This window comes from Scheffersomyces stipitis, chromosome 5 (assembly GCF_000209165.1).
Source record: "Scheffersomyces stipitis CBS 6054 chromosome 5, complete sequence".
Lineage (NCBI taxonomy): Eukaryota > Fungi > Ascomycota > Pichiomycetes > Serinales > Debaryomycetaceae > Scheffersomyces > Scheffersomyces stipitis.
The window spans coordinates 1,323,495-1,348,307 of NC_009045.1; the positions used below are offsets into that span (position 1 = coordinate 1,323,495).

Here is a 24,813-nt window from a genome sequence, read left to right on the forward strand (position 1 = left end):
GCATTTCTTACAACAGCGGTACCAGGTGAAAATTCCCGAACACAATACAAAGGGGCTTATCGTATAGTGGCATCAAATTTCAGTTCTCCACCCTTTTAATGAAGACCTAATCAGGAGATTACACAAAACCGATATATGCACCCAAATTTCCCTATTAGGAAATCTATATCCAGTTAGCCACCCAGCAGGTGTAAAACAATCGATTTATCTCGGGGATTCAGATGTTGACATCGAGAAATTAACAAATGGGGAACCAATTGAGTGGATACTCACAACAACAATGACATCGTCAGAGGCGAATGGTGGTTTGATTCGTCTCGAAAATTACGCTAACACAATTGCTCTATTCGGAACCAAACAATGCAATCTAATGGAGAAACTGACCTCGAGACCAGCCGTTTCTTTATTATATTTTGTTGGAATATCGAGCTGTTGTAAACTTGGCATGCCGTCTGAATTGAAAATAATAGAGAGAAAAGCCGAAACATACTACAGGAAGCTTAATTTTGAAGACTCCAATTGTAGCTCGTAGTCCATTCTTAGTCCATTCTTACTCTACTATATACTGTAAATGTACCACCAAATAGAATTTCAATTACTGTGACGGCAATCCCCCAGAATCTGGAATTGACGTCTACAAAAATTTCTCTGGTTACAATATCGTTTCTTACATACTATTCAGTAATTTAAATGCCTCCCAGTAACAGCGAGGTCTATCACATATGGTTATGTACTAATGCAAGCTATCAATACTAATTAAAATGAAAAGCCGCCGCCACCAGATCCCCCAAATCCTGGGAATCCAGTATTGCCACTGCCTCCGCTCCCAAAGCTGCCACCTCTCAAGTTTCCTGGTAAACCGCTTCCAAGGGAATCGAGATTGTCCTCACCATATGGATCATCGAATCTAGCCCCTGGAGGTACACCTAATCTCAGGGTGTTACCACCTTCGTGTCTGCCACCAAAGACGGGGTGATCTAGAGAAGGATACATACCCCCGTCATTTCCACCTTGAGCGAGTGGATCTACAAACGGTTTCATCTCAGGGTGTCTAGGCAATCCTGGAGGGTTCAAATCTCTGTCACCGATAGCTGGGAGCACAGAAGAAGAAGGTCCAAAGCCTGAAGCAGAGCCTCTGATTTCCAACTCGTCTTCGAAATCAGGCATGTCATTGGGACGGCGGTGCACTGGAGGATCTGAAATAAGAGAGGATTTGGGCAACTTGGAATCCAACAAGTCAGCCTCGTTTTCCAATGGGTTTGGAGAAGAGTGTGGAGGAGGCGAAATGGCTGAAAGTCTACGCAAACGTGATTGGTCAGCTGCAAAGAGCTCGTCTAAGTTGGCACAGATTGCTAACGATTTTACCTTTTTATTGAAGCCATTGATTATACTCTGTGGCAAATTAAGTTCGGACAAAGGAAATCTGATTTCAAGGGCAGCCAAGTCGCTGTCTGTCCAATCTACAAGTAAATTGTCAATAGTCTTGGTAGATTCGCCTTCAAAAATAAAATTGACAAGTACCGACGTTTCGGATAATTCTGAAATTGAGGTGACAAGCACAATGTTGTCGTTGTTGTCTTTGTCAACCAAGTTGTACTGGACTAGTTTGTCAGTGCTGGTAATTTGTTTCTGATCGTATTTCGATTTGGAAGGGTATAGTGAGCCCAAGAAGTTGTGAACAAGCACCGAAGTAAGCTTAAGATAATTGTCGATAGTCATCTTGATTCAAATATCTTTTGTTATCGTACGTGGAAAGTTTGGATTTTTGCTGAATTGTTGTTGTAGCTGAAAGTTAAGATTCCTTTACTGACAAATGAAAATGACCAGTTGCTGAAACCAATTGAAATATTTTGTAGTAGTTAGCTTCTTGATTCAGATGATATTTTCTGAATTCTGTATCTCTCGGTTATTGTATATATGTTTGGGACTGTTCAATTGTTTCAATAGTGTGTTTATGATATGGACGATGAAACTTGAAAGACCCGAGTCCTACGAATTCCGAGCCCATGCCACTTTTCCTGGAGTAGATGATCAGAGTGCATGATGTGTGTCGCATTTGTGTCGAAAACGACAGAAATGACAAAAGTGCGAGGTTGCCCTGATGATGCTACGAGACGATAATGACCAAAACTACGTTGGTGAAACGGACTACTGTCGGGTATGTCATAGAGTTAGGAGAGTCGGACTGTTTGGAAACAATTTGCTAGCTTGTGGTTCCAATTGTTGAAGCTTCAGAATTTACAATATTAAACTATACGAAACAATAGCCATTCCAAATGGCCGGTAACAGTTACCTTACTATCGAAACGGGCTCAAACTATACGAACACACTATTGAAATCATCATCACGGATCTAAACAACACAGAATTGTCTCAGTATCAGTTTCAGCGAGCTCCAAAATGAAAAACCCGGTCGCCCTCACCCTCGAGATCTCTCGCTAAAACTGAAACGGATTTTTCACCAACTAAAAGGGGCAAGCGACTCCCTAGAACATACAATGGAATTCTACAGACTTTTCGCCACAAACATCTCCGAGGCTGCCGCAGAAAGGGTGCAAATATTCTCAGTTCCGCAATTCCAGTCGGTGTTGTTCTGGGTAACGAAACGATCAGGTCACGACCGGCCACTGAGACTCGAAAATCATACATATCTTTCGGAAGCCCGGAACGACAAACACCAACGGTATTTAGAGCCATATAAGACTGATTAATATTCAACTCTACACCAAATCTCAGCTGATTGCAATAACTTCTTCATCCTGGCCATTCCCACAGAGTTATAGCCAGATATTCAAGTACAATTGGTTCCAGATTACGATTGCTAATCGCGTTCACGTGAGCAAATTGGCTTATCAGTGGGTAGATATCCCCATTCAGAAGTCACGGCAGCACGCCACAACCCACATCCACACGACGGTTGGAGAATAGCCTGTCTAAGCTGAGCCTATCTTGATATAATAACCAAGATAATATCGATCTTAATAGCACTGGCTATCTGGAGTAGTGATATAATCGGCTGATAATTTTGGCAGAGAAAACCAGCTCTTTCTTGAATCTTCGCGAGAAAAATTGCAATACCGACAGACCAGGGCGTCGCCGCAGGATCGTCGCTAATCGCTCTCAAATTACACAGAACCAGAAGACAATTCTCGCCAGGAAATAGGGGAGTAACGTCGCAGTAGGGACATTACTGAAATACAAAAAGACCAAACAAAAGGATAGCTCTAGAAGGCAGTTCCAAACACTACAGCACCTGAGGAATCTGACCCATCACCGGAGTCCGAACAGTTTCGCCAGCACTACTTCTATCGCAATACGGCAACTGCCTGATCAAGAATTTCAGTTCTGTTGGTTTGCTTTCCCAGTACTGACGCAGTGAACTCTCGGTACGTTTCCGTAGGCTCCCTAGCATTGTCTTGACACAGGAAATTGCCGCTGGCCTTCAGAATTTTTTCCGCCAGTTTCTCGCAACGCACCGAAAGTTCTCGATTTTCTTCGTTTTTCCACATTCACCCAGATTGAATTTTTCTTCAGCAGTATTCTCTTTATCTTCTTGCTTCAGCTAAGATAAATACCAATTCTCGCTATCAAGCATTAACTGTCAGTATTCGACAACGTTTCCTCATCTTGTTCCGCTAGTCTGCATTTTTGTCGCTTTTGCTGTAATTCCATATACGTTCATTATCTGTCGTGTGGCCACCACCAGTTGTAAATCAATCAACACTCAAGATCAAAAATCCCTAATCTAATTATCACCAGTCGATCCAACAGATAACACCAAATTGGAACAGCATCTACGGTGAATCTCCTATTTGCTTACATCGAATCTTTAGGAATTTAAACTACTATCAGTAACACTACCATCTTTTGACATTGTCGTGAAATTATCAACTGATATCCATATTTCGCAAACCAGCAGTCCACCTAACATATTAGTATCACCATAATTTTATTTATACCAATATCCGAATACCTATATCGATTTAACACCAATAGCGATATCACCTTCATTCTAAGAATATTATAATCTAGAATATCACCATTATCTTAAATTCATCTATTTCTTGATTGCCATTACTATATAAATTTCTCAATCATGACCACAACCGTTCCCTTGATATACTCGTTCCCAGAATTCTTCGGAGTAGCTGAGGCTGTAGCCGACCACATCATCTCGGCCCAGAACCAGACCTTATACAACACCTTGGATCCACAGCAGATCGAATTGATCAAACAAGACAGATTGAAGAGACCCAACTTGCTTTCCTCTTCTTCCACTGTTTCCATCAACAGAGACAACAGCCATAGTGCCATCAACGTCTCTCCCTCCAGCAGCCATATCAATAATACCTCACAATCCTCAAATGGAAACAACAAGATCAAGAAGGAGAAAAAGAAAAAAGCAGATGCTCGATTTAAGATCGCTATTTCTGGAGGTTCATTGATCAAGATTTTGCACCAGGGCTTATTGCCCCGAGAAGATGCCATTGAATGGGACAAATGGGACATCTACTTTGCTGACGAAAGATTGGTGCCGTTCGAGTCACCTGACTCAAACTACGGTCAGGCTAAGAGAGAAATCTTCGACTTGATCCAGTCAGAAACCAAACCTCGGATCTTCCACATAGACGAGTCATTGATCGATGACCCTCAAGAATGTGCCGATGACTATGAGAAAGTGTTGATTAACAACTTTGCTCGCAAGGACTCTGTTAAATTGCCTATGTTTGACTTGTTGTTGTTGGGATGTGCACCAGATGGCCACATTGCTTCTTTATTCCCTAATCATGGTGAGCAGTTGAGAGAGAAGTTAGCATGGTGTATGCCTGTATCGAAGGCTCCTTCTGGTCCTGAAAACAGAATCACACTTTCAATTCCTGTCATCTGTCATGCTGCAAGAGTCACTTTCGTAGTAGAAGGTTTAACCAAAGCTCCAATTATTCGTATCATTATGGAAAGACCAGAGAAGGGCTTACCAAGTTCGATCGTCAACGAAGGAGCAGCCGGTAGAGTGTCTTGGTTTGTAGATGACGATGCCTTGAATGACTTGTATGATATCACGAAAAAGAAGTACAAATATTTATCCATAGCAGATCCTTGCAACAGTTGATTGCAATAGTCTGAACCTTATGCTTTTTTCTATTGCTCTGCGCCGCTGTTGTAGTATACTTACTTACCGTTACACTATGGTTAATTTCCTGTCACTGTCATTGTCATCGTAATAATACACTTTTTGTAGCTTGTTCCATCATCTCATATATTTTCGCCTATAGTTCTCATCTTTTTATACTCCATATTCTATATATGTTGCTTGAATTAATAATATCTCTGAATGGTTGTAGCCTATGTGATTATGTGTAAGATTACAGATCCAGCAATTTCCTGAAGCTTTCCAGCCATCCGGTATTCTTAACTCCTTATCTAATGAGTCTTGACGATAAGTTCAGATGGAGCTCTTGAAGCCCATTCCGTCCAACTACCATCGTAGACTCTGATAGGAACATCCAAGCCAATAACAGACTGAATGGCAAACCTCAAGACGACTGCTGTGACACCTGAACCACACATAACAATAATGCCCTTCTTTCCTTTCAAGAAATCAGAGTTAGAAAGATCCAAATCAAAATCCCTTTTGAATATCTCAAGCAATTCCTCCTTAGACTTGTAGGTCTTATTGTCAGCATTGATAACCTTAGAGAAAGGCAAAGACAAAGACGATGGGACATGTCCTGAGCTCAAACCCGGTCTTGGTTCGGGCACCTTACCTGTGTATCTATCATGAGGACGAGCATCAAAAGCGTAGTAATCCTGAGCCAACTTGTTGGTTTGTACCAAATCAAGTAATTCTTCGTATTCAATGACTTGTTCGTCGTACTTGGTTTTGAATTCTGCTTCAGAAATTGGCTGGTATGGCTCGGAGCTTTCGGAAACTAGTGGAGTCAGAAGAGTATCTACCGGTTTGAGATCCAATTGGTACTCCGCTTGTTTGTAAGTGATATAGTTATCCAATAAGTAGACTCTAGGATGTCCAAATAAGGCAAACGTCCAAGCAGCACGAGGGCTGGAGAAGATTCCAGACTTATCGTAGACTACTAAGGTGTCGTTCTTACGAATACCCAACTCTTGAATTGCCTGGTTGAAAATCGAATATGTAGGAAGCATATGGGGATACTTGGAGCCTGGTAAGGAAATGGCATCTAGATCAAAGAAACCAGCATTGGGGATTCTCTCCTGTTCAAGAAACTCCTGTAAACCGTTTTTGCCACTATTGGGCATATACCAAGTTGCGTCGACTGGAACCACTCTGGATGCAGAAGTTGCGGTGCCCAACAAAGCTCTGAAGGCAGCAGGCGAAAGCGTAGATAAGATTGTTCTGGACATACTGGAAAACAGGGTGAATAACTGATAGTTCTGATGAAAGTTAATTTTGCAATTTTTCGCTTATGAAAGTATCAATTGGTTTTTGATTCACAACGTAGAGCTAATTGACGGCAACTACCCGAGTGTTTGAAAAGAATTGAGTTCTGGCCGATTGCTGAGAAAAGAATACCATCTAATCGAATCTGGAAACTTAGTCTATCTGAAAAATTGGTATGGCGCAACATGTGGGGCAGATTAGGAGTGCGACTCGGAATATCAGAATTGCGCTTTTGGGATGCAAAGAACTCCGAGAAGAAGTCTGAAATGTTTGCCATCTGTAAAGTAGTCTGTAGAAATTACTGATTAAGATAGAATTGTATAGAGGTACAACATTGGCATGTGGAATCACAAAATGTAAGTATAAATATAGTATTTGAAGCAAAAATTCTGGTAGTACCACGGCACAATTTACTAGTTGCTACGTCTATGACAAGCTACAGACATCGTTCTATTACCGTCTAGCACACTCCTGCTAATCTATTTCGTCTCCTCTTTTTTCATCATGTTTTCGCTCCATCTGGAAGTATCAGCCTTCATGAATTCTCTCATAGCCATAGTGGCATAAGAGCTTACTCCCAATTGCATAGTGAGAACCACAGCAGTCTTGGTAGCTTCATCACCTTCGACCTTGATGATTCTTTCGACATCCTTGCCTTCTTTCTTGAGTCTCAAGATCTCCAAATCTGTTCTTACCAAAGGAACGGAGTTGTCGCTGTATTTGACAATCTTGTAGGTCAAATTCTCTGGCCTGGTCATAAGGTTACGGTAAGATCCAGTTAACGAGAACTCTTTGATTCTTCTGCCCATCTTATATGGGTCCAAGCCGTCTTGTGCCATTGTTTGAACATAGACTTGCGCCAATTTCTCATTAGTGGGATACTGGACCTTGAATCCTGGAGTTGGCAAAACAACGTCGTAGATACTATATTTTCCAGATTCCACGTCTTCCTTAGTAATAGATTTAACCTTGACATCTCTGTTGACTTTGACATCTTCTTCAAAATCGTCATCTTGGTCAGATTTGACCTTGATTTCGTCGTCAATGACTAAATCTCCTTCTTGTAGCTCAAGACCAAACAATTCAATTCTCTTGGATGCAACCAAGTTCCACACGTACGATTGGTAGGCATGCGAGTACATCATTCGCAAGTTCTTAGGAATAGCCATGATACTCTTGAAATAGGAATTCTTTCCATACTCTTCGTTTTCGTCTAATTGTTCAGTGTCTAACACCTTCAAGATGGCTGTTTCTGCAGAAAAGTAGTGAGGTAACTTCTTAAGTGTCAATGATGGGTTCTTGGTTTCCGCCCAGATTCTTCTGGCTTCAATCGAGTCTGGTGCGACGATATCCTGTTCTGACAAGATAAGCTCGGCGGCATCTTTCCATTCTTCTTTCAAGAGATGAATACCAAGCATATGTGTAGAGATCGAAAAAGAACCAAACCTTTGCATTCCAAAGTAGTTAATAAATCCCTTTTCCTTGAGCGATGTGAAACTATTGTCGACAATTTCAGCAAGGTTCTCTCCGCCCAATGGTTCAACATCTCTGATAGTGATTGTGAATTGGTTACCCTTCAAATCACCCAATCCCAAGGGAGAGTCTTCATAGGTGAATCCACCTAAAACGGTATTCTTCAAGGCCTTGTTCAACGAGTTGACTCTAACAACCTTTCCTTTATGAATACTGAATCTCTGACAAGTGGCTCCTCTTCTGTCTTTGGTACCAGCATAGTTAATTGCTTTGTGAGGTATTCTCAAGAACTTGGAAATGGTGGAGGCTACCTCCATAGTTTCTCTATTTTCCTTGAAAACAGTGAAATGCAAGTAAGGCTTGAAAGCTCCCAATCCATAGTTCAAAATTCCGTTCTCATCAACATGGTGCATGCTCTCTTGAGGATGCTGTCTTCCTCTAGAAGTTTTCTTAGCTATGGCGATCTTGAATGTATTTTCTGGCGAAGTAATGGACTCCAACTTGCCCTGGAAGGCTGCTCTAAGCAATTGGTGCAATTTTCCACGCTGTTGCTTATCATCAAAGGAAGTCTTTGTTTCCATGTTGTTTCCTGTAGAGAACAACTCTTCTATCTGGGCCAATTCGTCATTGGTGATGTAAGTCAAAAGCTCTTGACGATGTTCATCTGATAAATCGTACTTGGACTTGTTTTCTTCTTCTTCTTTTTTCTGGGCTTTGATAGCTTCTATTTCTTCTTCAGTCTTGCCCTGTAACTCCTTTCTGTCTTCGGCCCTCTTTTCCATCTTTCTTTCCTTCTTGCTCTTTCCTACATCAATGCCTTCATCGACCAAATGGACGACATTACCCAGGACATCGATTTCGTTGACCTGGAAATCTGAATAGAGCAGCTTGATGAGACCAGTAAATCCGGTCTCGGTCTTGTTGATATAAGAAGTTATGCCTACTTCATGCTCCTGAATAGACTTCTTGGCAACTTCTGGTGTTTCCACCTTGAACTTCTTGGAAGAAGCAAGCACCTGCTCTGAATCAATACCTCTCTTCTGTGACATTATAATTGATTTTGGTATTTCTCGAAAATGGGCGAGAGATTGTCTTATCAAACGTGATGTATTCAAGTATAGTTATTTACGAAATGAAGGCATCTGACTCGGCTAACTTTAATTTGCAGACTGGTTAGGCTTTTTGATAAGTAGATAGTATTCAAAACTATCCTTTGGAATTTTTCAAGGCATCGCATTTCCATAGTAATTTTTTTAGGTGCAGATTCCCAGTGAGGAAATTTGGAACATATAAATTATGTGGACAAGACTACGAATATTGCAGCTATTCCAAATTATAAAGATATTAGATCTATAAGTATGTCGCTATAAAATTAGGGTTATGAAATGGAATAAATTGATGAATAACACATGGAAACGAAAGAGAATCTAATCATAGGTAAAGTTCATGATGGAGTAGAAGTTGCTATTCCTTTTTATATAACGAATTTGATACCAGCAGTTTCGGAAATGTCTATACTTTCCTTTGGTTTCTTAGGGCTGATATTAAAGTCTTTCAAATAAGGCTCATTTTCCTTGTTTCCTCTAGTGGGAGAACTTGGGTTGTCATTTCTGAAACCTGATACAATCGGTTTGCCAGATGGGTTGCTGTGTTGCATGGAATTGGCAGAATTGGACATTCCAAGTCTACGAACCTTAGAAGTCTTGGTAAGAGTCTGGATAATGTGATCCTTGTCTTTCAAGAGTTCTTTCAATTGTAGAATTTCATCTTCCTGGTCTTTCAATACAGCTTCAAGATCCGCATCAGTAGTAATTCCCTCCATAGCAGATGACGAACTTGGTTTGTTGTCAACAATATTCTGTTGATGTGCAAGACGTACCTGGTTTTCAAGATGGTATATATACGACTTGTATTCTTCCATTTCATAGTTGACTCTCTTGTGGAAATCTTCGAGGTTAGCCATCATTGTGTGCAGCGAACCTCCTCCAGCTAATATATCGTTAAGAGCATCGTTTTTCAAGATCACAGTTTCAGTCTTTTGCAAGTCTGTAAGTCGTGTGAGATGCTCTATCTTTTCCTTCAATACTCTGTTGTCTGCCTCTAGTTGTGCAACTTTCATTGACTCATTGCCAGAGATAGAGCCATGTCCCAGACCTGCGATATTACCATTGAGCTTTAAGATTGAAATCTCATTCTTTTGCGACTCTATCGTCTTTCTTAATTCCTCTATAAGAAGCATAGAGTCTGCTCCACTGAAGGAAGAAGTTGAGTTACGTTCAACATTCATGATGATGTCTTTGGCACGAGCAGCAAACCGCAACGTGTTGTAAGTCTCTGAGACACACAGAGTCTGGCTGACACCAGAGCCCAAATGAATTGTGCATAAAATCAGCACCAACGAAGATCCAGACAAAGCTGGCTGGAGCAATCTTGTTAACTTGGAATCACGATATGGAATATGGTCTGCACCAGTTGGTCCGTTGCCAGAAGATGCCGAAGATAACTTGTTGATTACGGTGGAAAGAGCCAATAACGACTTGTTGATGAAAGCACCTTCTTTTCTTCTTTCTACACTGGAAGTAGCTCTTTCTGAACCTGCTAAGTCACACAAAGACAAGGTGGAATGCTGTTCCGTTCTATTGTTGAGGTCAATAGTGGCCAATCTGATCTGAAGAATGGAGTGCGATCTTGAGGATCTTGCATTGAAATCTGTAGCACTTGTTTTTCTGTTGATATCTCCTTTCTTTATCAACAGCAATAACTGTTCTTTAGATGAAATGACAGGTGTGGTTATTCCTACTATTTTAGTTCCGTGAATAGGGTCGTCGCGGATCTTCAAATCCATAGTTGCTGTTGAACTTGCCAGCAATAGATCGATGATTTTCTCATTGTAGATTTCAAGATAGTTGATGCTGATAGTGTATTCTTTAGCAAGACTGTCCATGTCGATCTTTCGGTATATATCTTCTACGGCCAACTCTACAAAACCAGGGTCGCCAACCTCTCCCTTCATTGAAAATGTTTTCCCTGAACCTGTCATACCATAGGCAAATACTGTACCATTATAGCCCTGGTTCAAGAATTGGCTGACTATATTGGAACATGATCTCGTATATACTTCTCTGTTTGTGAGAGCAGTGTCTGGTGAGAACACGTTATCAAAAGTGAACGAGGTATAGTCTGAAGTATTAGTGATGGTGTTAGAAAAATGGTCCACCTCCCAGGCACTGGGTTGAGAGGAATTAACACTATGAGGATTTGGTCTGATAGACACAGATATGGTGCCCGTGTAAGGTTCCTGATTTTTTATAAACGATGGAGTTCCTGGTCTACTGCCCAAGGAAGAGCCTGATCTGGAGCCGGGAACTACTTGTGGAGAACTGGGTCTGAAGGATCTGGAAGGAGGTCTTCTCAAATCACTGATATTGACTCTTGGCTTGGTAGGCTGCTTCAGGGGTGTTGATACACCAGAGTTATATGTTCCTAACGACGACCTCGACCTCAACGGAGTACGTTGCGAAGACATGGCAAATGATAAATTGACTTGCTGAAGTATACTTGGAAAATTGTCGATTAGACTGAAGTTATGAAAGAACTTAAAATCCAAAGGTAAGTGTATTCAATAGCGACTCAATAGCAACAGTGATTAAATGTCAAAGTAGTTGTCAGCTTTGTTCTTTTGATTTTTTCTGACTTTTGAGTTGTGTAGAATCAATTGGCAATGCTTGAGGATACAGATATCTGAGATGAGATCTGAGTTTTAATCTCAAGGGAATAGTCGATAAAATCTATTATATGAGTTTCCTAAAGTTTTTAGAAAAGGCAATATTCAAGTCTATAAAAGAAATCCAATCCTTTTTCTCAATTCTACACCTTCTGTATTTCTGAATAATTGGAGAAGTGACGAAGGAATTAAAGAATCCCTGAACTTGAAATCAACTCTGTTTATAATTGTTCCTAATTAGGATAATTAATAGTGTATGGGTCATGTGACCGGTTGCGAAAAACTCGTCTGTGCTGCAGCAATAATGTATGCATTTTTGTGGAAGTTATAAAAAGACGACGGTGGGAAAGGCAGATATTGTAGAAGTTTCCTATAGAATCTATGGGTGATATGTCTCTATAAGATTGTTGTATGTGAATTACAGATTCTTTTGTAGTCATATATTTGTTAAATTTACTTTTTTTCTACAATTTTTCCCTATATTGGAGCATTTTTTAGATTACATAGCATGGTTTGTCAGTTGTATCCCTGCCGTACCAAATTATCCAAGAGCCATACTTTTGATGAATGGCAGAGCCTTCTAATTCACATTCCAGCTTGGCTAGAATAGCAGAACGAATATCTGTAAAGTGCAAACTGAAGCACAACTTTCTGGAAATTACAGGTCCTACTTCAATAATGGACCCGAATTTGGCAAAATCCTGTTTGATTTGTGCAATATTCAAATCAGTAGAGAAATGGATTTCGGGATCAGGATAGAACATCTTGGTTCCAGACTTGAGTTTCTTGTTCGGAATGAACTTGGCAAATATTAAAATCCTTCTGCTACCGTAGTACACGACGTCATTCATAAGCAGTTTGGGGATAGGCGAATGCAACCCCGTATAGTCTTCAGTATTGGATTTGTCTGCCCACTCAACTTTCAAAGGCTTGCCATTGACAATAAAGAGACCTGAACCATTGACATATTTGTAGAATTGGTTAGCCTGCTCTGGGAAGATGAAGAATAATTCCAAAGCACTGTTGTCTTTGTACACTAGTCTTTCTAAAGGACCCCCACAGACTTGGGCAAGAATACTGTTGACTTCGGTGTTGTGGGGAATTCCAGAAATCACTACTACTCTCTGAGAATTGTTCTCTTGACTTCTTCTAGAAATGTTCCTGGAATGTGGTTTTGAAAGCTTATCGTGTTTGGAGATGTTTTCAAGAGAAGGCTTGGTCTTTCTCAAGGTTTTGTTGAATTTCTTTCTCGAAATCGTCGTAGGAGTTTTTGAAGCCTCTGAATCAGGGTTGGGGATTTGTTCTTGAGGAATTTGAACAACCACTTCTTGGTTTGCATTTGATGTGACTTGGACTTGAAGTTCGCTGGCAAGATCAAGATTTTTCGTTTCTCCAAAGAGATTCAATGGTCTGGAACAAGCTCTAGCTATTCGTCTGAAGCCCAAAATCTCGCTTCTTCCACTGACGCTGGGATGGTCGACTATAAGACTTGAGAAAGATGGTAGCAAATCATCGTTAGGAGTGGCACTGGAGGGCTCGTGGTAGCATTCTAAAGCAAGTTTGGACAGAACAGGGTTCAACCTCCTGAACATAGCCAAGTAGGAAAGGAGATAGCCAGGGTATTAGTTCACAGCAATTTGAGCTAGATTTAGTGGTGCAAGATCAGCGCTTATACGAGCAATTGCAAAAAAAGATTGTAGACTTGATTTTGCGGCAATTGCTTAAGCGCAAAAATATTTGACAAGATAAGAACGTATTTTACGAGAAAAGTACAAGACCTTGAAATGGAGCCGTACAAGAGAGAGTCGACGATGTCGACGATGAGTGAATTAACATGACAGTTATCGTGAGTGCAGGGTTAAGAATTGTAAAGAAATTTGTCACTTCTTTCTGAACATGGAAGGGTCAGCAAACAGTTAGCGAACCATAATTAAGGTACTATAGAGTCTGTAGGGTCTGCGTTCACAGCTTCAAGGAGCCGTTTGCTCAACTGTGCCTCTACGAGCCTGCGAATGGGTCGATGAAATAGAAGAAAAGAGTAGAATATAGCGATCGGGTTAAGATATATGAAGGTACTTTCACATCTCTCCACAAATGAAACCCGTCCAAGAGCTGCTACCGGGGTAACCCAGAGTTTTACGAGAAATAAAAGACAATGTCATCTTACAATCATATCCATTGTTAAGCCCACGGGAATGTAGCGCAGATTTGCAAATCATCCCATACGAGATGACTCAGTTGCACTCAAACCTTGTATAAACTAAGAGCTACGAAAGCCCAGAAATATTCGTAGTCAAATGAGATGATTTTCTATCTGTTCAGGATTCTACAGCTGACTAAACATTGACCTCCTCGTGTCTAGACGAGTATCTCTAACATAAGGAACTCACCTAGATTATCACTATTCGCTCGCTTTGTCTGCGTTGAGAACGATTTATAGCTCTTTCTCCCGCTTCGATATTGGCTCGTACGGCTTGTACGGCTCGGACATTTCTCGGACCACCTTTGTGATTTTCCCCATACAATAGACCTCCCCGATAAACTTCACAGCCGCAGCCGTTAGATCAGTTCCGATTCCACTTTTGGGTTGAAGGGCTGTTGTGGCGTTACGGGAATCGTTTCTACCTAATAGTTATAGTGCATTGGGATACATTCGAAGAAATTTGTATAACGTGCCAAAATATTTTTGATTTTTGAATTTTTACATTTAACTTCTACAATTGATCTTCATAACTTTTTTTTTTCTCATCTTTCTTATCTACCCCACAGTACCAATGAAGAAGATATTCAGAAAAGCTCGTTCCAATTCACTGGGAGCTTCTTCTAGGACCGACGGCTTGTCTCCCAGAAGCGAATCGTCTTCCCTAACTCACGTACCCAGAAATAGCGGATTCGATCCGACTCCTAGACGATATACATTGCCAGACTCTGCCCACGAAGTGATTCTCTTTTCTGGTCAGAATGTAGATAACGAAGAGGCCATCGAAGATGAAAACAGCCTTTCACCAGCTTCGTCTGTAGCACTTTCGGAAACAGAGACTCTAAACTACGACAGAAAACAGCGATTCGAACTTCAGGAAAGTTACGACGAAAATTTTACCTTGTACTTGCCATACTTGCTCCGTCAGATGAGACTAGAATCAATCCGCCAGGCACATCAGGAACAGAACGAAAACATCACGGGCAGCTACAATACAGCAGAAGAAGTCAGGGATACAGTAGCTAGCTACCATAATAGACGGTTTGGTAGTTCTAGCCCTGCAGAACATAGCAACGGTGCTTTTAATGGTAATTCCTCTGACAATAGACCTATTGCTCTTTTTAATTCTAGGGAAGATACCAACTTTCAGAACCATACCACTCCTGTATTTGAAGCAGATGCACTCGATGACGATCTCTCCACCGTTTTGGATGAACCATATGCTAGTAATGATCATCCTAGTAGAAGACAGATCATGGGTAAACATACTTCTTTGTTCAATGTGAAACGGGAATATGTAATTGTGGGTGAATTGATGAAAAGTTCCAATTACGTGTTTCCCAGCCGTGAATCTTTTGAACTTTTCAAGCAGCTAAGGAACAACAGCAAGAAGATACGGAAAGGACTGGTTATCACTTACGATTCAGCTGGAACAATCAGAAAGATGTCGAATGTAACAAAAGAGGACATCAAAGAAGCCACATCCTCGCATGAAGTTGTCGACGAAAGAAATCACCTAGTGCCTCTAGAATACAAGCTCAAGGGTTTAGGTATGCCCTTGTTCAGAACATTTGTGCCGTATTTGTCTAGTTTCAAGAAAAATTCTCCTTTCATGGTATTTGCCAAGTATCGAGAGATTCCCTTGAAACCCGTGTTGGATGCAAATGGTAAAGATATCCTGATAGACAAGGACACCGACCCGGACAACTACGAGACTTACCCATTCTGCACGGTCAATTCAAAATTCTTCCAAAACGTTCGTAGATTTATCTTCCATTTCCACATGAACGGAGAGAAGCCTGACTTCAAAGTGATAATGTTCTGCAACAACATGAAACCGTATGCCGACTTCAACTACAAGGGGACGAGATTTAGAGTAATTGGACCTGCTACTACTACCATATACTTGATGTCATACAACCCCAACATGAGGCTTCTCGTCATAGATGATGACCAGCCCTCACTCTGCGATAATATCATCAACAAAAGACCCGGTTTCGAGTTGCTGAGTCTCTTAAAAAAGAAGAAGTTGCCCAATAAGGCAAATGGAACCACTCCAGATTCAGGAATTTCTGGACCAGTTAAATTTGACGAGAACAATCCAAACACTTTCGTAAACCCATACCCTAACCCAAAGAATCCGCTCATTAAGGAACTCTCCATGGCAGTTACTGTGAAAGGATACGTAAGCAATAATCTTCCACCTTTCGGAGCTTTCAAGGACTCCATGCTTTACGACAACCAGCATGGATTGCTTCCTAAGAAGTACAATGAATTGGCCAAAGTAGAGTTGTACCAAGATAGTGTTTCCAGGCAAATCGAAGACATGAACAGCACTTTATCCACAGATTTGGATACCCAGGTGTTATTCTGTGTGATGGCAGTTCTTCGTGAAGTATCGGTAAGAAACTCTTCCCGCGTGAATGCCAGTGGGGGAGTAATCAATAGAGTAAATGGCAGAGGAGGTATTCCTGGATTTCCACTGTTTGCCATGTCCGCTGTAGCAGGGGCATAGTATTTAAAACTACATGGAGCATGAGATAGCTAGGACAATGTCGATAATTAATAGATGAATATTATATATAATATATGAACAGATTGATAACATCAATTGTTAATCTTTTTTTATTGGTTTATATTGTAACAGCTTGAGTATATTATTGACATTTATTGCTACTTGTATTTGACAATAGCACAGTTTGACTACAGCTTTGGTGCACGGTGTATTCTTGCTCAATGTGTATTTGATAGTTACGATGAGTATCTCTATTTCTTTTGCTATTGTAGATTTGTTCTTCTCACTTCTTTTGCTTTCATTGAGCTTTATTGTTGCTACAATCAATAACGTTCAGGAGATCTAGATCTTTCTCTTCTTGGTGGAGATCTCGATGGTGACCTCGAATATTTACCTCTGCCACTGTTATAGTCTCCGCCTCTGTCTTCTCCGCCTTGTTCTTCACTACGTCCTTCACGTTCGTATCTATCTCCTCTGTTGTCGTAAGCTGGATCCCTTGGTGCTCCTCTTTCTCTCTCACCTCTTTCGCCTCTTTCACGATATTCTTTATCACCGTAATCTCCACGTCCACCACGTCCACCGTAGGATCCGTAACCTCCACGTCCTCCACCATAGGAGCCGTAGCCTCCACGTCCACCACGGTCGCCACGGTCGCCACGGTCACCACGGTCACCACGGTCCCCGCGGTAGTCTCTGTCGCCATAACCACCTCTGGGAGCACCATAGCCTCTCTCGTAACCTCTTTCATAACCTCCTCTGCCACCTCTAGGAGGGTATCCTCCATAACCCCCTCTTGGTGGGTACGCACCGTATCCTCCTCTTGGGGCTCCGTAGCCGTATCCTCCTCTTCCTCTGAAACCTCCTCTGGATCTGGTGGAATATGGATCAGATCTGGCAACTTGAACAACCAAACCATCCTTCAAGGAGTACGGTAAGGTCTTTCCGTCCAACTCTAAGGCCCTTTCACAGCTTTCAGCATCTTTGTATTCCACAAAAGCGTACTTTTCTCCATCATCTGTTCTGGGAGGAGGGATGTCTAATCTGACGAGTTCTCCGTATCTGGATGATGTTAGTTTTGATGATTCTTGTAAATATTGACGATTGTAATAAACTAGTGACTTGTTTTTGAATAAACTGATGACTTGTTCTTGACGAAATGAATGAAGTATTTCTTGAAATGATGTGTGAATGAATAAATAAACATTGAGTCTACAGGAGAGAATGATAAGAAGTAGGATGGAAGATAATGAATAATGATGAAGGATGAATGAAATAAATGAGATAAATAGTAAACATTGAAGATGAATATTGAGGAATGAAGGGAAGATGAATGAAGGAAAGGAGATGAGTAAATGAAGGAGTGGATGAGGAGTGCTGTGAGGATCTTTAACATTGATTCGGATGGAATGTGCATGCTAAGAAGAGCCCAGAGGAGGACGTCCAGAGAGAAGAGAGATGAGACTGAGTATGAACGATGAAGTTGTCCGTTTAGACGTGTTGATTTGACGTGTGAAATCAGTAGAGTTCACAAGAATTATCAATAATTGACCATCGAGTTTTATGGATACAAATTCCATACTCAAACTTGCTCAGCTTTGATCAATGATATAAGTATATCAACAGGATCGGTATTGATAAATCAAACCAACAATCACATTCTCACAGTCTTCAGAGGGAGAGAAATGACTCAAAACAGGTCTATTCAGAAAGTCGTTAGTGAATGAAGTTATACATACTTTTCGAAGTCTGGTGCCAAGTCGGCGGCCTTGGATTCACGGGTGAATCCTGTCACGTACAAAGTGTTCTTAGGCATTGTTGGTGATTCAGGGTGTAAAGTAGATAATAAAGCTGGAACCGAAAATTATGAAAATTGTCAAAGCATGGAAAGCAAGCTGGATGGTGCACGACACTGGCACGTGATTGAATTTGCAATCCATCACGAAACGACATTGATTCTATCTAGCAGTTTCAGGAGCGGTTTACGGTGTTGCTAGGCTAGCATGCAATGTATCTGCGATGGTTGACCCTACTTAACGTGGTCATAGGCTTGTATTCCAGTTAAGCTGATCCCATTGGGCAGTTGGAATCTCAATTCTTCATAATCTCGCAATGTGAGAACCCGTATATATTTAGCGACTGGCACCCTCTAAGGAATCTAGAAGCCTCTACAGAAACGTGCTAGACCAGAGTAGAATCTGGAGCAGAATCTGAACCCTCATAACAGCCATCGATATAAGGGAATTCATTGAGCCAGCTCAACCGTAGCCAGTCTTAATGCTTGAGCCCAAGTAGAAGTCACAATATACAGTATCGAAATATTAACAATGTTGGTATTTTCAGATATTTCGCAACCAATTGTATGGTCTCCAATTTGGCTTTATTGCACTGGTATTTCTTATAGTCTTGTCTCTGTACCGGGTATCATGGTGACGTGGATCTGTGACTTTCAATTGCGGATTTAATTATGAAAATTTAGACGAGTTGTGCTGAACACAAAAATGGTAGATTAGAACAGCAATGGTCCTAACTAAAAGGACAGCATCAGCAAACTATAGAACAGAGCAAGAACAGATGCCTACAGAACAGACTAAAGCATAGAGGAGTAGAGAACAGCGGACTCCGCTAGAACCAGAAGATTCTACACCGCACAGCATAGATACCGAGGTGATTGGGCTCGGTACATTATTCAATCTCCCGAACCCCATTGTCCAAATAAGAAGCAGCTTGACAGAAGACACGCTACCAAATAGGAGAGCTTTCTCCATGTGCTAGTTGTCTTCAGAATACAACAATAAATGACCAGCAATTGTTGGCGTCGCATGTGAGCAACAATTGTACAACAAGAGAAAAACGTGCAGCAGCTTCAAATCAATGACTCCTATCTGGCGGCGACTCCTATCTGGAAACGACATATCTGCTGCAACCGTTGGGCTTTGTTTTGATGGCCCAGGTCAGATTTTGCAATCAACAATATCCACACAGTAATGTTGGCTCCAGACTTTCGTGGAAGCAAGAAGAACTCGGGCTGCGTGCAGGCGAACGCTAGACGTGTTACGGCCGAACATTTTGGAAACAATAGCGTATAGCGAGAGATTCTCGTACTATAAAAGTTTCCGTGCAACATGGAGACTGCGAGAATACGACCAACACCATTGGTTGCACTTTGTATACGTGGAGTGGCGAGCTCTTGAGACGGCCTCGGGCAATTATTTAATTAGAGTTAGTTAATATGTCTTCTGCACCGAAGACGGCTGTAACCTGTGATAACACAAATGTAGTTTGTAGAGCGCAATAGGGCCTTTGGAAACGAATTATACGCTCTACAGAAATCCCACAGCAGATCACGGAAAATCTTGCGCCATGCACATAATGGCCCGTCCTGCATTCAGCATATGGTTTGCTTAAGCGCACCAGACGCCAACCGGCACACAGCCTTGCTCCCCACACACGCACGTGACTTGTACAACCCAACATTTTTTTATTCAACAAAAGCCTGTGGGAAAGGGGTCAGGCACCTGCACAAAGCGCCGAAATCCAAGAAAGTCGCACTTTGCGCAGAATGCCTGCGCCTAAAAAAATTCCTCACGCTTGCGACGACATCCCAAACCTTAACTATGGACCATAGTTAGTTGATGTCAAACTGAAGTGAAAAGACCAACACATTAAAACAACAGAATATATTAAGCAGCAGAGCCGTATTTATCTGTTGTCACATATAAAGATATAGTAGGGAGTCTAAGACCACGCCAAAAGGTCTAGAACCACATTCTTTGCCTGCTATATATACCGACTCCACAGCCAAAACCCTCGTCCTAAACCACCAATCGCTACTTGGGTGTTGACATATCCATATAGTGCCCGCTCTGTTCCAGAAAGCGTCCAGCCAGCTCAACGTGTCCAGCCGTTGAAGCCAGTCCAGAAACGACGAACCGTTTTCACATTCGGTCGATTCAACAAATTTTGTACGGTAGACCCAAATACTGTGTGTGTTAATCGGCTACACTTGCTCGAGACTACAAGGTGATTCTCCTAATCGTTGTATAACCCGTGTGGATCTCAGCTACGAGAGCTTTCCGTTTTCATTATCCTCATCATACCCATATCTCCAGGATAGATACCCATAGCATTCTTGTAGTCTTTGAATCGCGTGAAAGCAGCTCTTGAACAAGTTCTCAGCCATACCAAGCATATATCGTACAAGTCATATCGATATCCCGTGTCATACATCGTATTCAGACGAGTCGTAGTATCATTCCTTGTATCATATTACAACATATTTCACATTAGATAACTATCGTATCACAGATTTCATACGCTCAGCATGACCTCCTCCTTGACAGACGAAAACATTCTAGATCACAACTTCTTGGCCAATCTTCAGCACGACGACCAGGACATCCTTGACGAGTTCTTGGACCAGCGAGTATACGATTCCATAGGAACAAACACCCCCGTGTCTGGTGCCAACGTCAAATTGGAACAGACAGATTTGTTGGACAGTTTCTACCATCCAACCTCGATTCCAGTATCTACTGAAGTGTCTCAACATCCTTCCCGAAATGTCTCTGTGTCACAGCTCAACCACGGCTTTGATCCAAGTAGTAACCTCATGAAATCAGACTCTCTTCTCACGAATAACGCTAACGATATGAATAACATCAACAATATCAATAATGGCAATACTACTGTCAATAACATGAATAACAATAACAATCTCGAGAATTCCAACGAGGACTACTTATATATGGACCAAATCAACTATACTACTACCACCAACAACAGCATGTTCACCAATCAGGAAAACACAAACTCCTCTAAGAACGATCACAGCCCGTCTTCTGTGTCACATCAACACTTTACTTTACCGTTACCAGCTGGTGCTAACGATTATGATGCAAACAAAAGAGGTAGTGCAGCCAGTAATCATCTTAATGGTGAATTATTAAATGGTTCTAGTCAAATCAAGAGCACAACGCAGCTAGCCGAATATGAATTTCTTCGCGATGAAGTGTCCAAGTTGAAGTTTGGAAACCATTTCATGAACCCTTGCCCTCCTACTGTGGATGTTCCTGATGCTTCGTATCTTGATTTTTCACCAGAAGCCATGCTGAAGTTGCCATATACTCTTCAGCTTTTCAACTTGCCTCATTATTCACGTGTAGAAACCCAGATTAAGTTGAAGTTCTCTTTGAGTCCACCACCTCCTCATACTCTTTTGCATATTCCCCAAGACTTGCTTTCCAAGAACAAGTTCTGCCTCAACGAGTCGATCAACGATTTGAGTCCCAGAATCAAGGAAAGCTTGTTATATTTAGATGCATATGTGTTGACGTCAGACTTGAAGAGTTCGTGCAATATCTGCTCTAGATGTATCAAGAGGGAGCAGAAGAGGGCATCGCGTAGAAAGGCCGGTTTCAATCTGGACATGGGTGAAAACGTCGAAGTTTCTACCACGTACAACAGCCCTGTTTCGTTAACAACAGCTGCTGGAGTTGTGAAAAACAACCCCAACTCGTGGGCTGACGACAAGATGATGAAGAAGGCTGTCATTTTCAACTGTAAAGAGATAGTTTCGTTTCCACCTCCAACGGGTTTGATGAATGATTTGGACAAATCGTTGGAGCTTTCGGCCAGAATCATCTGTTACTGTAGACACCACAAGGAATCAGAAGGATTCAAGCTCTTGTTTGTAGTGAAGAACCAAGAGGGTGTTGTTGTTGCCAAGCATCTTTCTACTCCGATAATGATAATGGACAGAAAGAAAAACACGGCTTCCTCTCTGATCAGAAATGACGGCTCAGTTCCCAACTCTGTAGCTAACTCTTCGACAAACTTACAGGCTTTGAACGATTCTTATGAATCCAGACCTCAGTTCAAGAAGAAGAAGAGTCACTCAGACAGCGATGGAGAACAGAAGAGTTCAATAAATTCTCTTCATCCATTGTCACCTAACTCTATAGACGAGTCCGCCTCTGAGCCTCAGACTAATACCGATACTAATACGGAAGGTAGAGGGTTGAAGCGTAAGAAGTTATCTATAGACGATTCTTTCAACAGCTCCACAAATCCAATGTTCAACGGTAGTGTGAATGGATTCTCTCCTTTGAGCAACAGTGACACGAATACCTCTACAACGAATCATAACTTGATGGTGAAAACGCAGACTCCTTCAATTACTAATGGATTTGGTCTATCTCCTTTAACTCAAGCACAGAACCAGCTGCAGTCATCTCAACAGAATTTGCCTTCTATCCAGAGAATCATTCCTGCCCAGGGTCCTATTCGTGGAGGTATTGAAGTGACTTTATTAGGTTTCAATTTCCGCCCAGGTTTACAAGTGAAGTTTGGAGCCAACCAGGCTTTGGCTACACATTGCTGGTCCGAAACTACAATTGTTACTTATCTCCCTCCAGCAGCACAGCCTGGACAAGTCTTGGTCAGTTTTGAAGATCAGGAGAGTATGATGTTGGGAGGTCCTCAACATCAGCAGATATTTACGTACACCGACGACACTGACAGACAGTTGATTGAGTTGGCATTACAGATAGTTGGGTTGAAGATGAATGGTAAGTTGGAAGACGCCAAGAACATCGCTAAGAGAATTGTGGGAACCGACAACAACGCCAGTAACTACAGCACCAACGCTGCAAACTCACCTACTGGAACGACGCAAAACATGAACCGTGCTAACATTGAATGGTTTGACAGTGCCCATAAGGCTGTTCAGCAATTAACGAAGTCCGATTTGTCCACAGAGCAGATCTTAATCAGTTTCCTTTCTTTAGTAGATTTGCCCAACTGTCCTATTATTATTCCCAACTGGCAATTGAGCAATAAACAAGGACAGTCGTTGTTGCATTTGGCTACGTTGAAGAAGTACACCCATTTGATCAAGTTCTTGATTACGCATGGATGCAAGATTGACTTGCAAGACAACCAGGGTATTACACCTCTCTTCTTAGCCTCGATGTGTGGCCACAGAGACTTGATTAACATCTTTGTGGACTGTAAATCGAACTGGAACTTGAAGTTGTCCAACGACAAATTCTTGAAAGACTACTGTGACTTGAACGTATTGGATATCTTCAACAACTTGGAAGCTGAGCATAGCGACGAGTTTGACAATCTTGAAGAAGTCAAAGACGACGACAAATTAAACAAGTCTATCAGTTTGGATTCATTGAACTCTATGTTCACCATGAACTATGGGCGCCATGTTTCGAAAATGGTATTGCAGGATGAGCCTGAAGCTAGTTCAAGTATAGTTCGTGAAAACGATATCTACTCTGTTGGAAAGGAGTTGCTCTCTCCACCACATTCACCACCTATTGAAGATACTAATTCTGAGTTTGCAGATTCTGAATTTGAATCAAATGACGACGAAGACGATTACAACGATGTTGAATATGAAGATGATTACTACGACGATGAAGAGGAAGACGAAGAAGAGACTCGCTCTAATTACAGTTCTGACAACGACGGAGACATAGATGATAACGAGTCGTTGACATCTAACTCTACAATTGTTCCTGGGTCGAGCGATGATACTACAGTTACGTCTACTCCTCCCGGGTTGTGGCAGAAGGTCAAAAATGTCTTTAATAATGACGAAGAAGAAAACTTGCCATCATACGATGACTTATTCCCATTTGGCCCTTCATCTTTCAGCTCAAAGCCTAAGACTCAGATTGAAAGAAGTCTCAATGGTACAACTTCCAGTGCAGTAGGATCTTCTAGCAAGGTTAGTGGTGTAGATTCTGATCAGCAGGATGATGCTGGTATCTCTTCTGATTCTTCCGAAGATATTGTGATTTCGTATATCAATCATCCTCGTAAGACAGTTGAAAATGATAAGATGTTGTTATTCTTCTGGTTCCCCGTTTTGGTAGGCATTGTTGGGTTGTTCTTCATGATCAGCGTAATGGGCTACAGATTCGAAACCATCGAGAACATCAAGTTGATTATCAGAACAACTGTAGGCCAATGGATGGTAGGAAACGAAAGAATCGGCAGAGTTTTCAGAAACAATGGAGAAAGCGTAGTCCAAGCCACTGGGCGACTCCTCAATGTCTAATTAGAGAAACGAAGATGATGAATCTGTAGTGATTGGGATATTTGATTTTGTTATCTATTGCAATTTCTATGTTATTGGGATATAACCGGTTTTGTTTTTGATTGATAATTTTTGTTTATTTCTGAGTGCTTGCATTCGCCTAATTAATTATTTAGCTTTACATTTAGAATACTATAGTTCAATTTTGGAATCATTGTAGCTGCATTTCTCCGCAGGAAATAAGGATTTACTGCTGGAGATTAGAGTGATCATGACTTCCGCTTGGGTGCAAAAAAGGATGAGTGATTCACGGTGATAAGGAAACTCTGGAAATATGAGATAGAAGAGAAAACCGGACAATCCATGAGTGGAATTGATATGAAAGTAAGTGTAGATTCTATATGTTTAACATACTTTATTTCATTTGTGA

General features: G+C 41.4%; 9 protein-coding genes across 9 annotated transcripts; 3 read left to right on the forward strand and 6 right to left on the reverse strand. All coding sequences in view use genetic code 12, as the record gives it.

Annotated features, from left to right (window-relative positions):
• Positions 1-756: 756 nt before the first annotated feature.
• Positions 757-1,719, reverse strand: PICST_32365 (predicted protein; the record flags this gene model as incomplete). Its single annotated transcript, XM_001385220.1, has 1 exon — positions 757-1,719. One exon carries the CDS (start codon positions 1,717-1,719, stop codon positions 757-759), a length of 963 nt encoding a protein of 320 aa, XP_001385257.2.
• A 2,377-nt stretch (positions 1,720-4,096) lies between these two features.
• SOL1 (Glucose-6-phosphate 1-dehydrogenase) lies at positions 4,097-5,110 on the forward strand (the record flags this gene model as incomplete). The annotated part of the gene is made up of 2 exons (XM_001384908.1): positions 4,097-4,318; positions 4,379-5,110. The coding sequence occupies 2 exons, from the start codon at positions 4,097-4,099 to the stop codon at positions 5,108-5,110; spliced, it is 954 nt and encodes a 317-aa protein (XP_001384945.1).
• A 311-nt stretch (positions 5,111-5,421) lies between these two features.
• On the reverse strand, positions 5,422-6,381 carry THT5 (thiosulfate sulfurtransferase; the record flags this gene model as incomplete). Its single annotated transcript, XM_001385221.1, has 2 exons — positions 5,422-5,904; positions 5,932-6,381. The coding sequence occupies 2 exons, from the start codon at positions 6,379-6,381 to the stop codon at positions 5,422-5,424; spliced, it is 933 nt and encodes a 310-aa protein (XP_001385258.2).
• A 516-nt stretch (positions 6,382-6,897) lies between these two features.
• On the reverse strand, positions 6,898-8,940 carry PICST_46601 (predicted protein; the record flags this gene model as incomplete). Its single annotated transcript, XM_001385222.1, has 1 exon — positions 6,898-8,940. The coding sequence occupies one exon, from the start codon at positions 8,938-8,940 to the stop codon at positions 6,898-6,900; it is 2,043 nt and encodes a 680-aa protein (XP_001385259.2).
• A 425-nt stretch (positions 8,941-9,365) lies between these two features.
• Positions 9,366-11,300, reverse strand: PICST_46342 (predicted protein; the record flags this gene model as incomplete). Its single annotated transcript, XM_001385223.1, has 1 exon — positions 9,366-11,300. A coding segment is annotated over one exon (1,935 nt), but the record flags the coding sequence as incomplete, so codon positions are not given.
• An 809-nt stretch (positions 11,301-12,109) lies between these two features.
• On the reverse strand, positions 12,110-12,829 carry PICST_47218 (predicted protein; the record flags this gene model as incomplete). Its single annotated transcript, XM_001385224.1, has 1 exon — positions 12,110-12,829. A coding segment is annotated over one exon (720 nt), but the record flags the coding sequence as incomplete, so codon positions are not given.
• Positions 12,830-14,521: 1,692 nt separating this feature from the next.
• PICST_25248 (predicted protein) lies at positions 14,522-16,228 on the forward strand (the record flags this gene model as incomplete). Its single annotated transcript, XM_001384909.1, has 3 exons — positions 14,522-14,738; positions 14,838-14,861; positions 14,991-16,228. Coding segments are annotated over 3 exons (1,479 nt in total), but the record flags the coding sequence as incomplete, so codon positions are not given.
• A 143-nt stretch (positions 16,229-16,371) lies between these two features.
• On the reverse strand, positions 16,372-18,143 carry PICST_67925 (nucleolar shuttling protein with an RNA recognition motif; the record flags this gene model as incomplete). Its single annotated transcript, XM_001385225.1, has 2 exons — positions 16,372-17,389; positions 18,067-18,143. The coding sequence occupies 2 exons, from the start codon at positions 18,141-18,143 to the stop codon at positions 16,654-16,656; spliced, it is 813 nt and encodes a 270-aa protein (XP_001385262.1).
• A 1,836-nt stretch (positions 18,144-19,979) lies between these two features.
• Positions 19,980-24,592, forward strand: SPT23 (SPT3 Dosage dependent suppressor of Ty-induced promoter mutations-like protein). The gene is made up of 3 exons (XM_001384910.1): positions 19,980-20,829; positions 20,950-21,163; positions 21,299-24,592. Exons 1-3 carry the CDS (start codon positions 20,652-20,654, stop codon positions 24,402-24,404), a joined length of 3,498 nt encoding a protein of 1,165 aa, XP_001384947.2. The 5' UTR covers positions 19,980-20,651; the 3' UTR covers positions 24,405-24,592.
• The last annotated feature ends 221 nt before the right edge of the window (positions 24,593-24,813 follow it).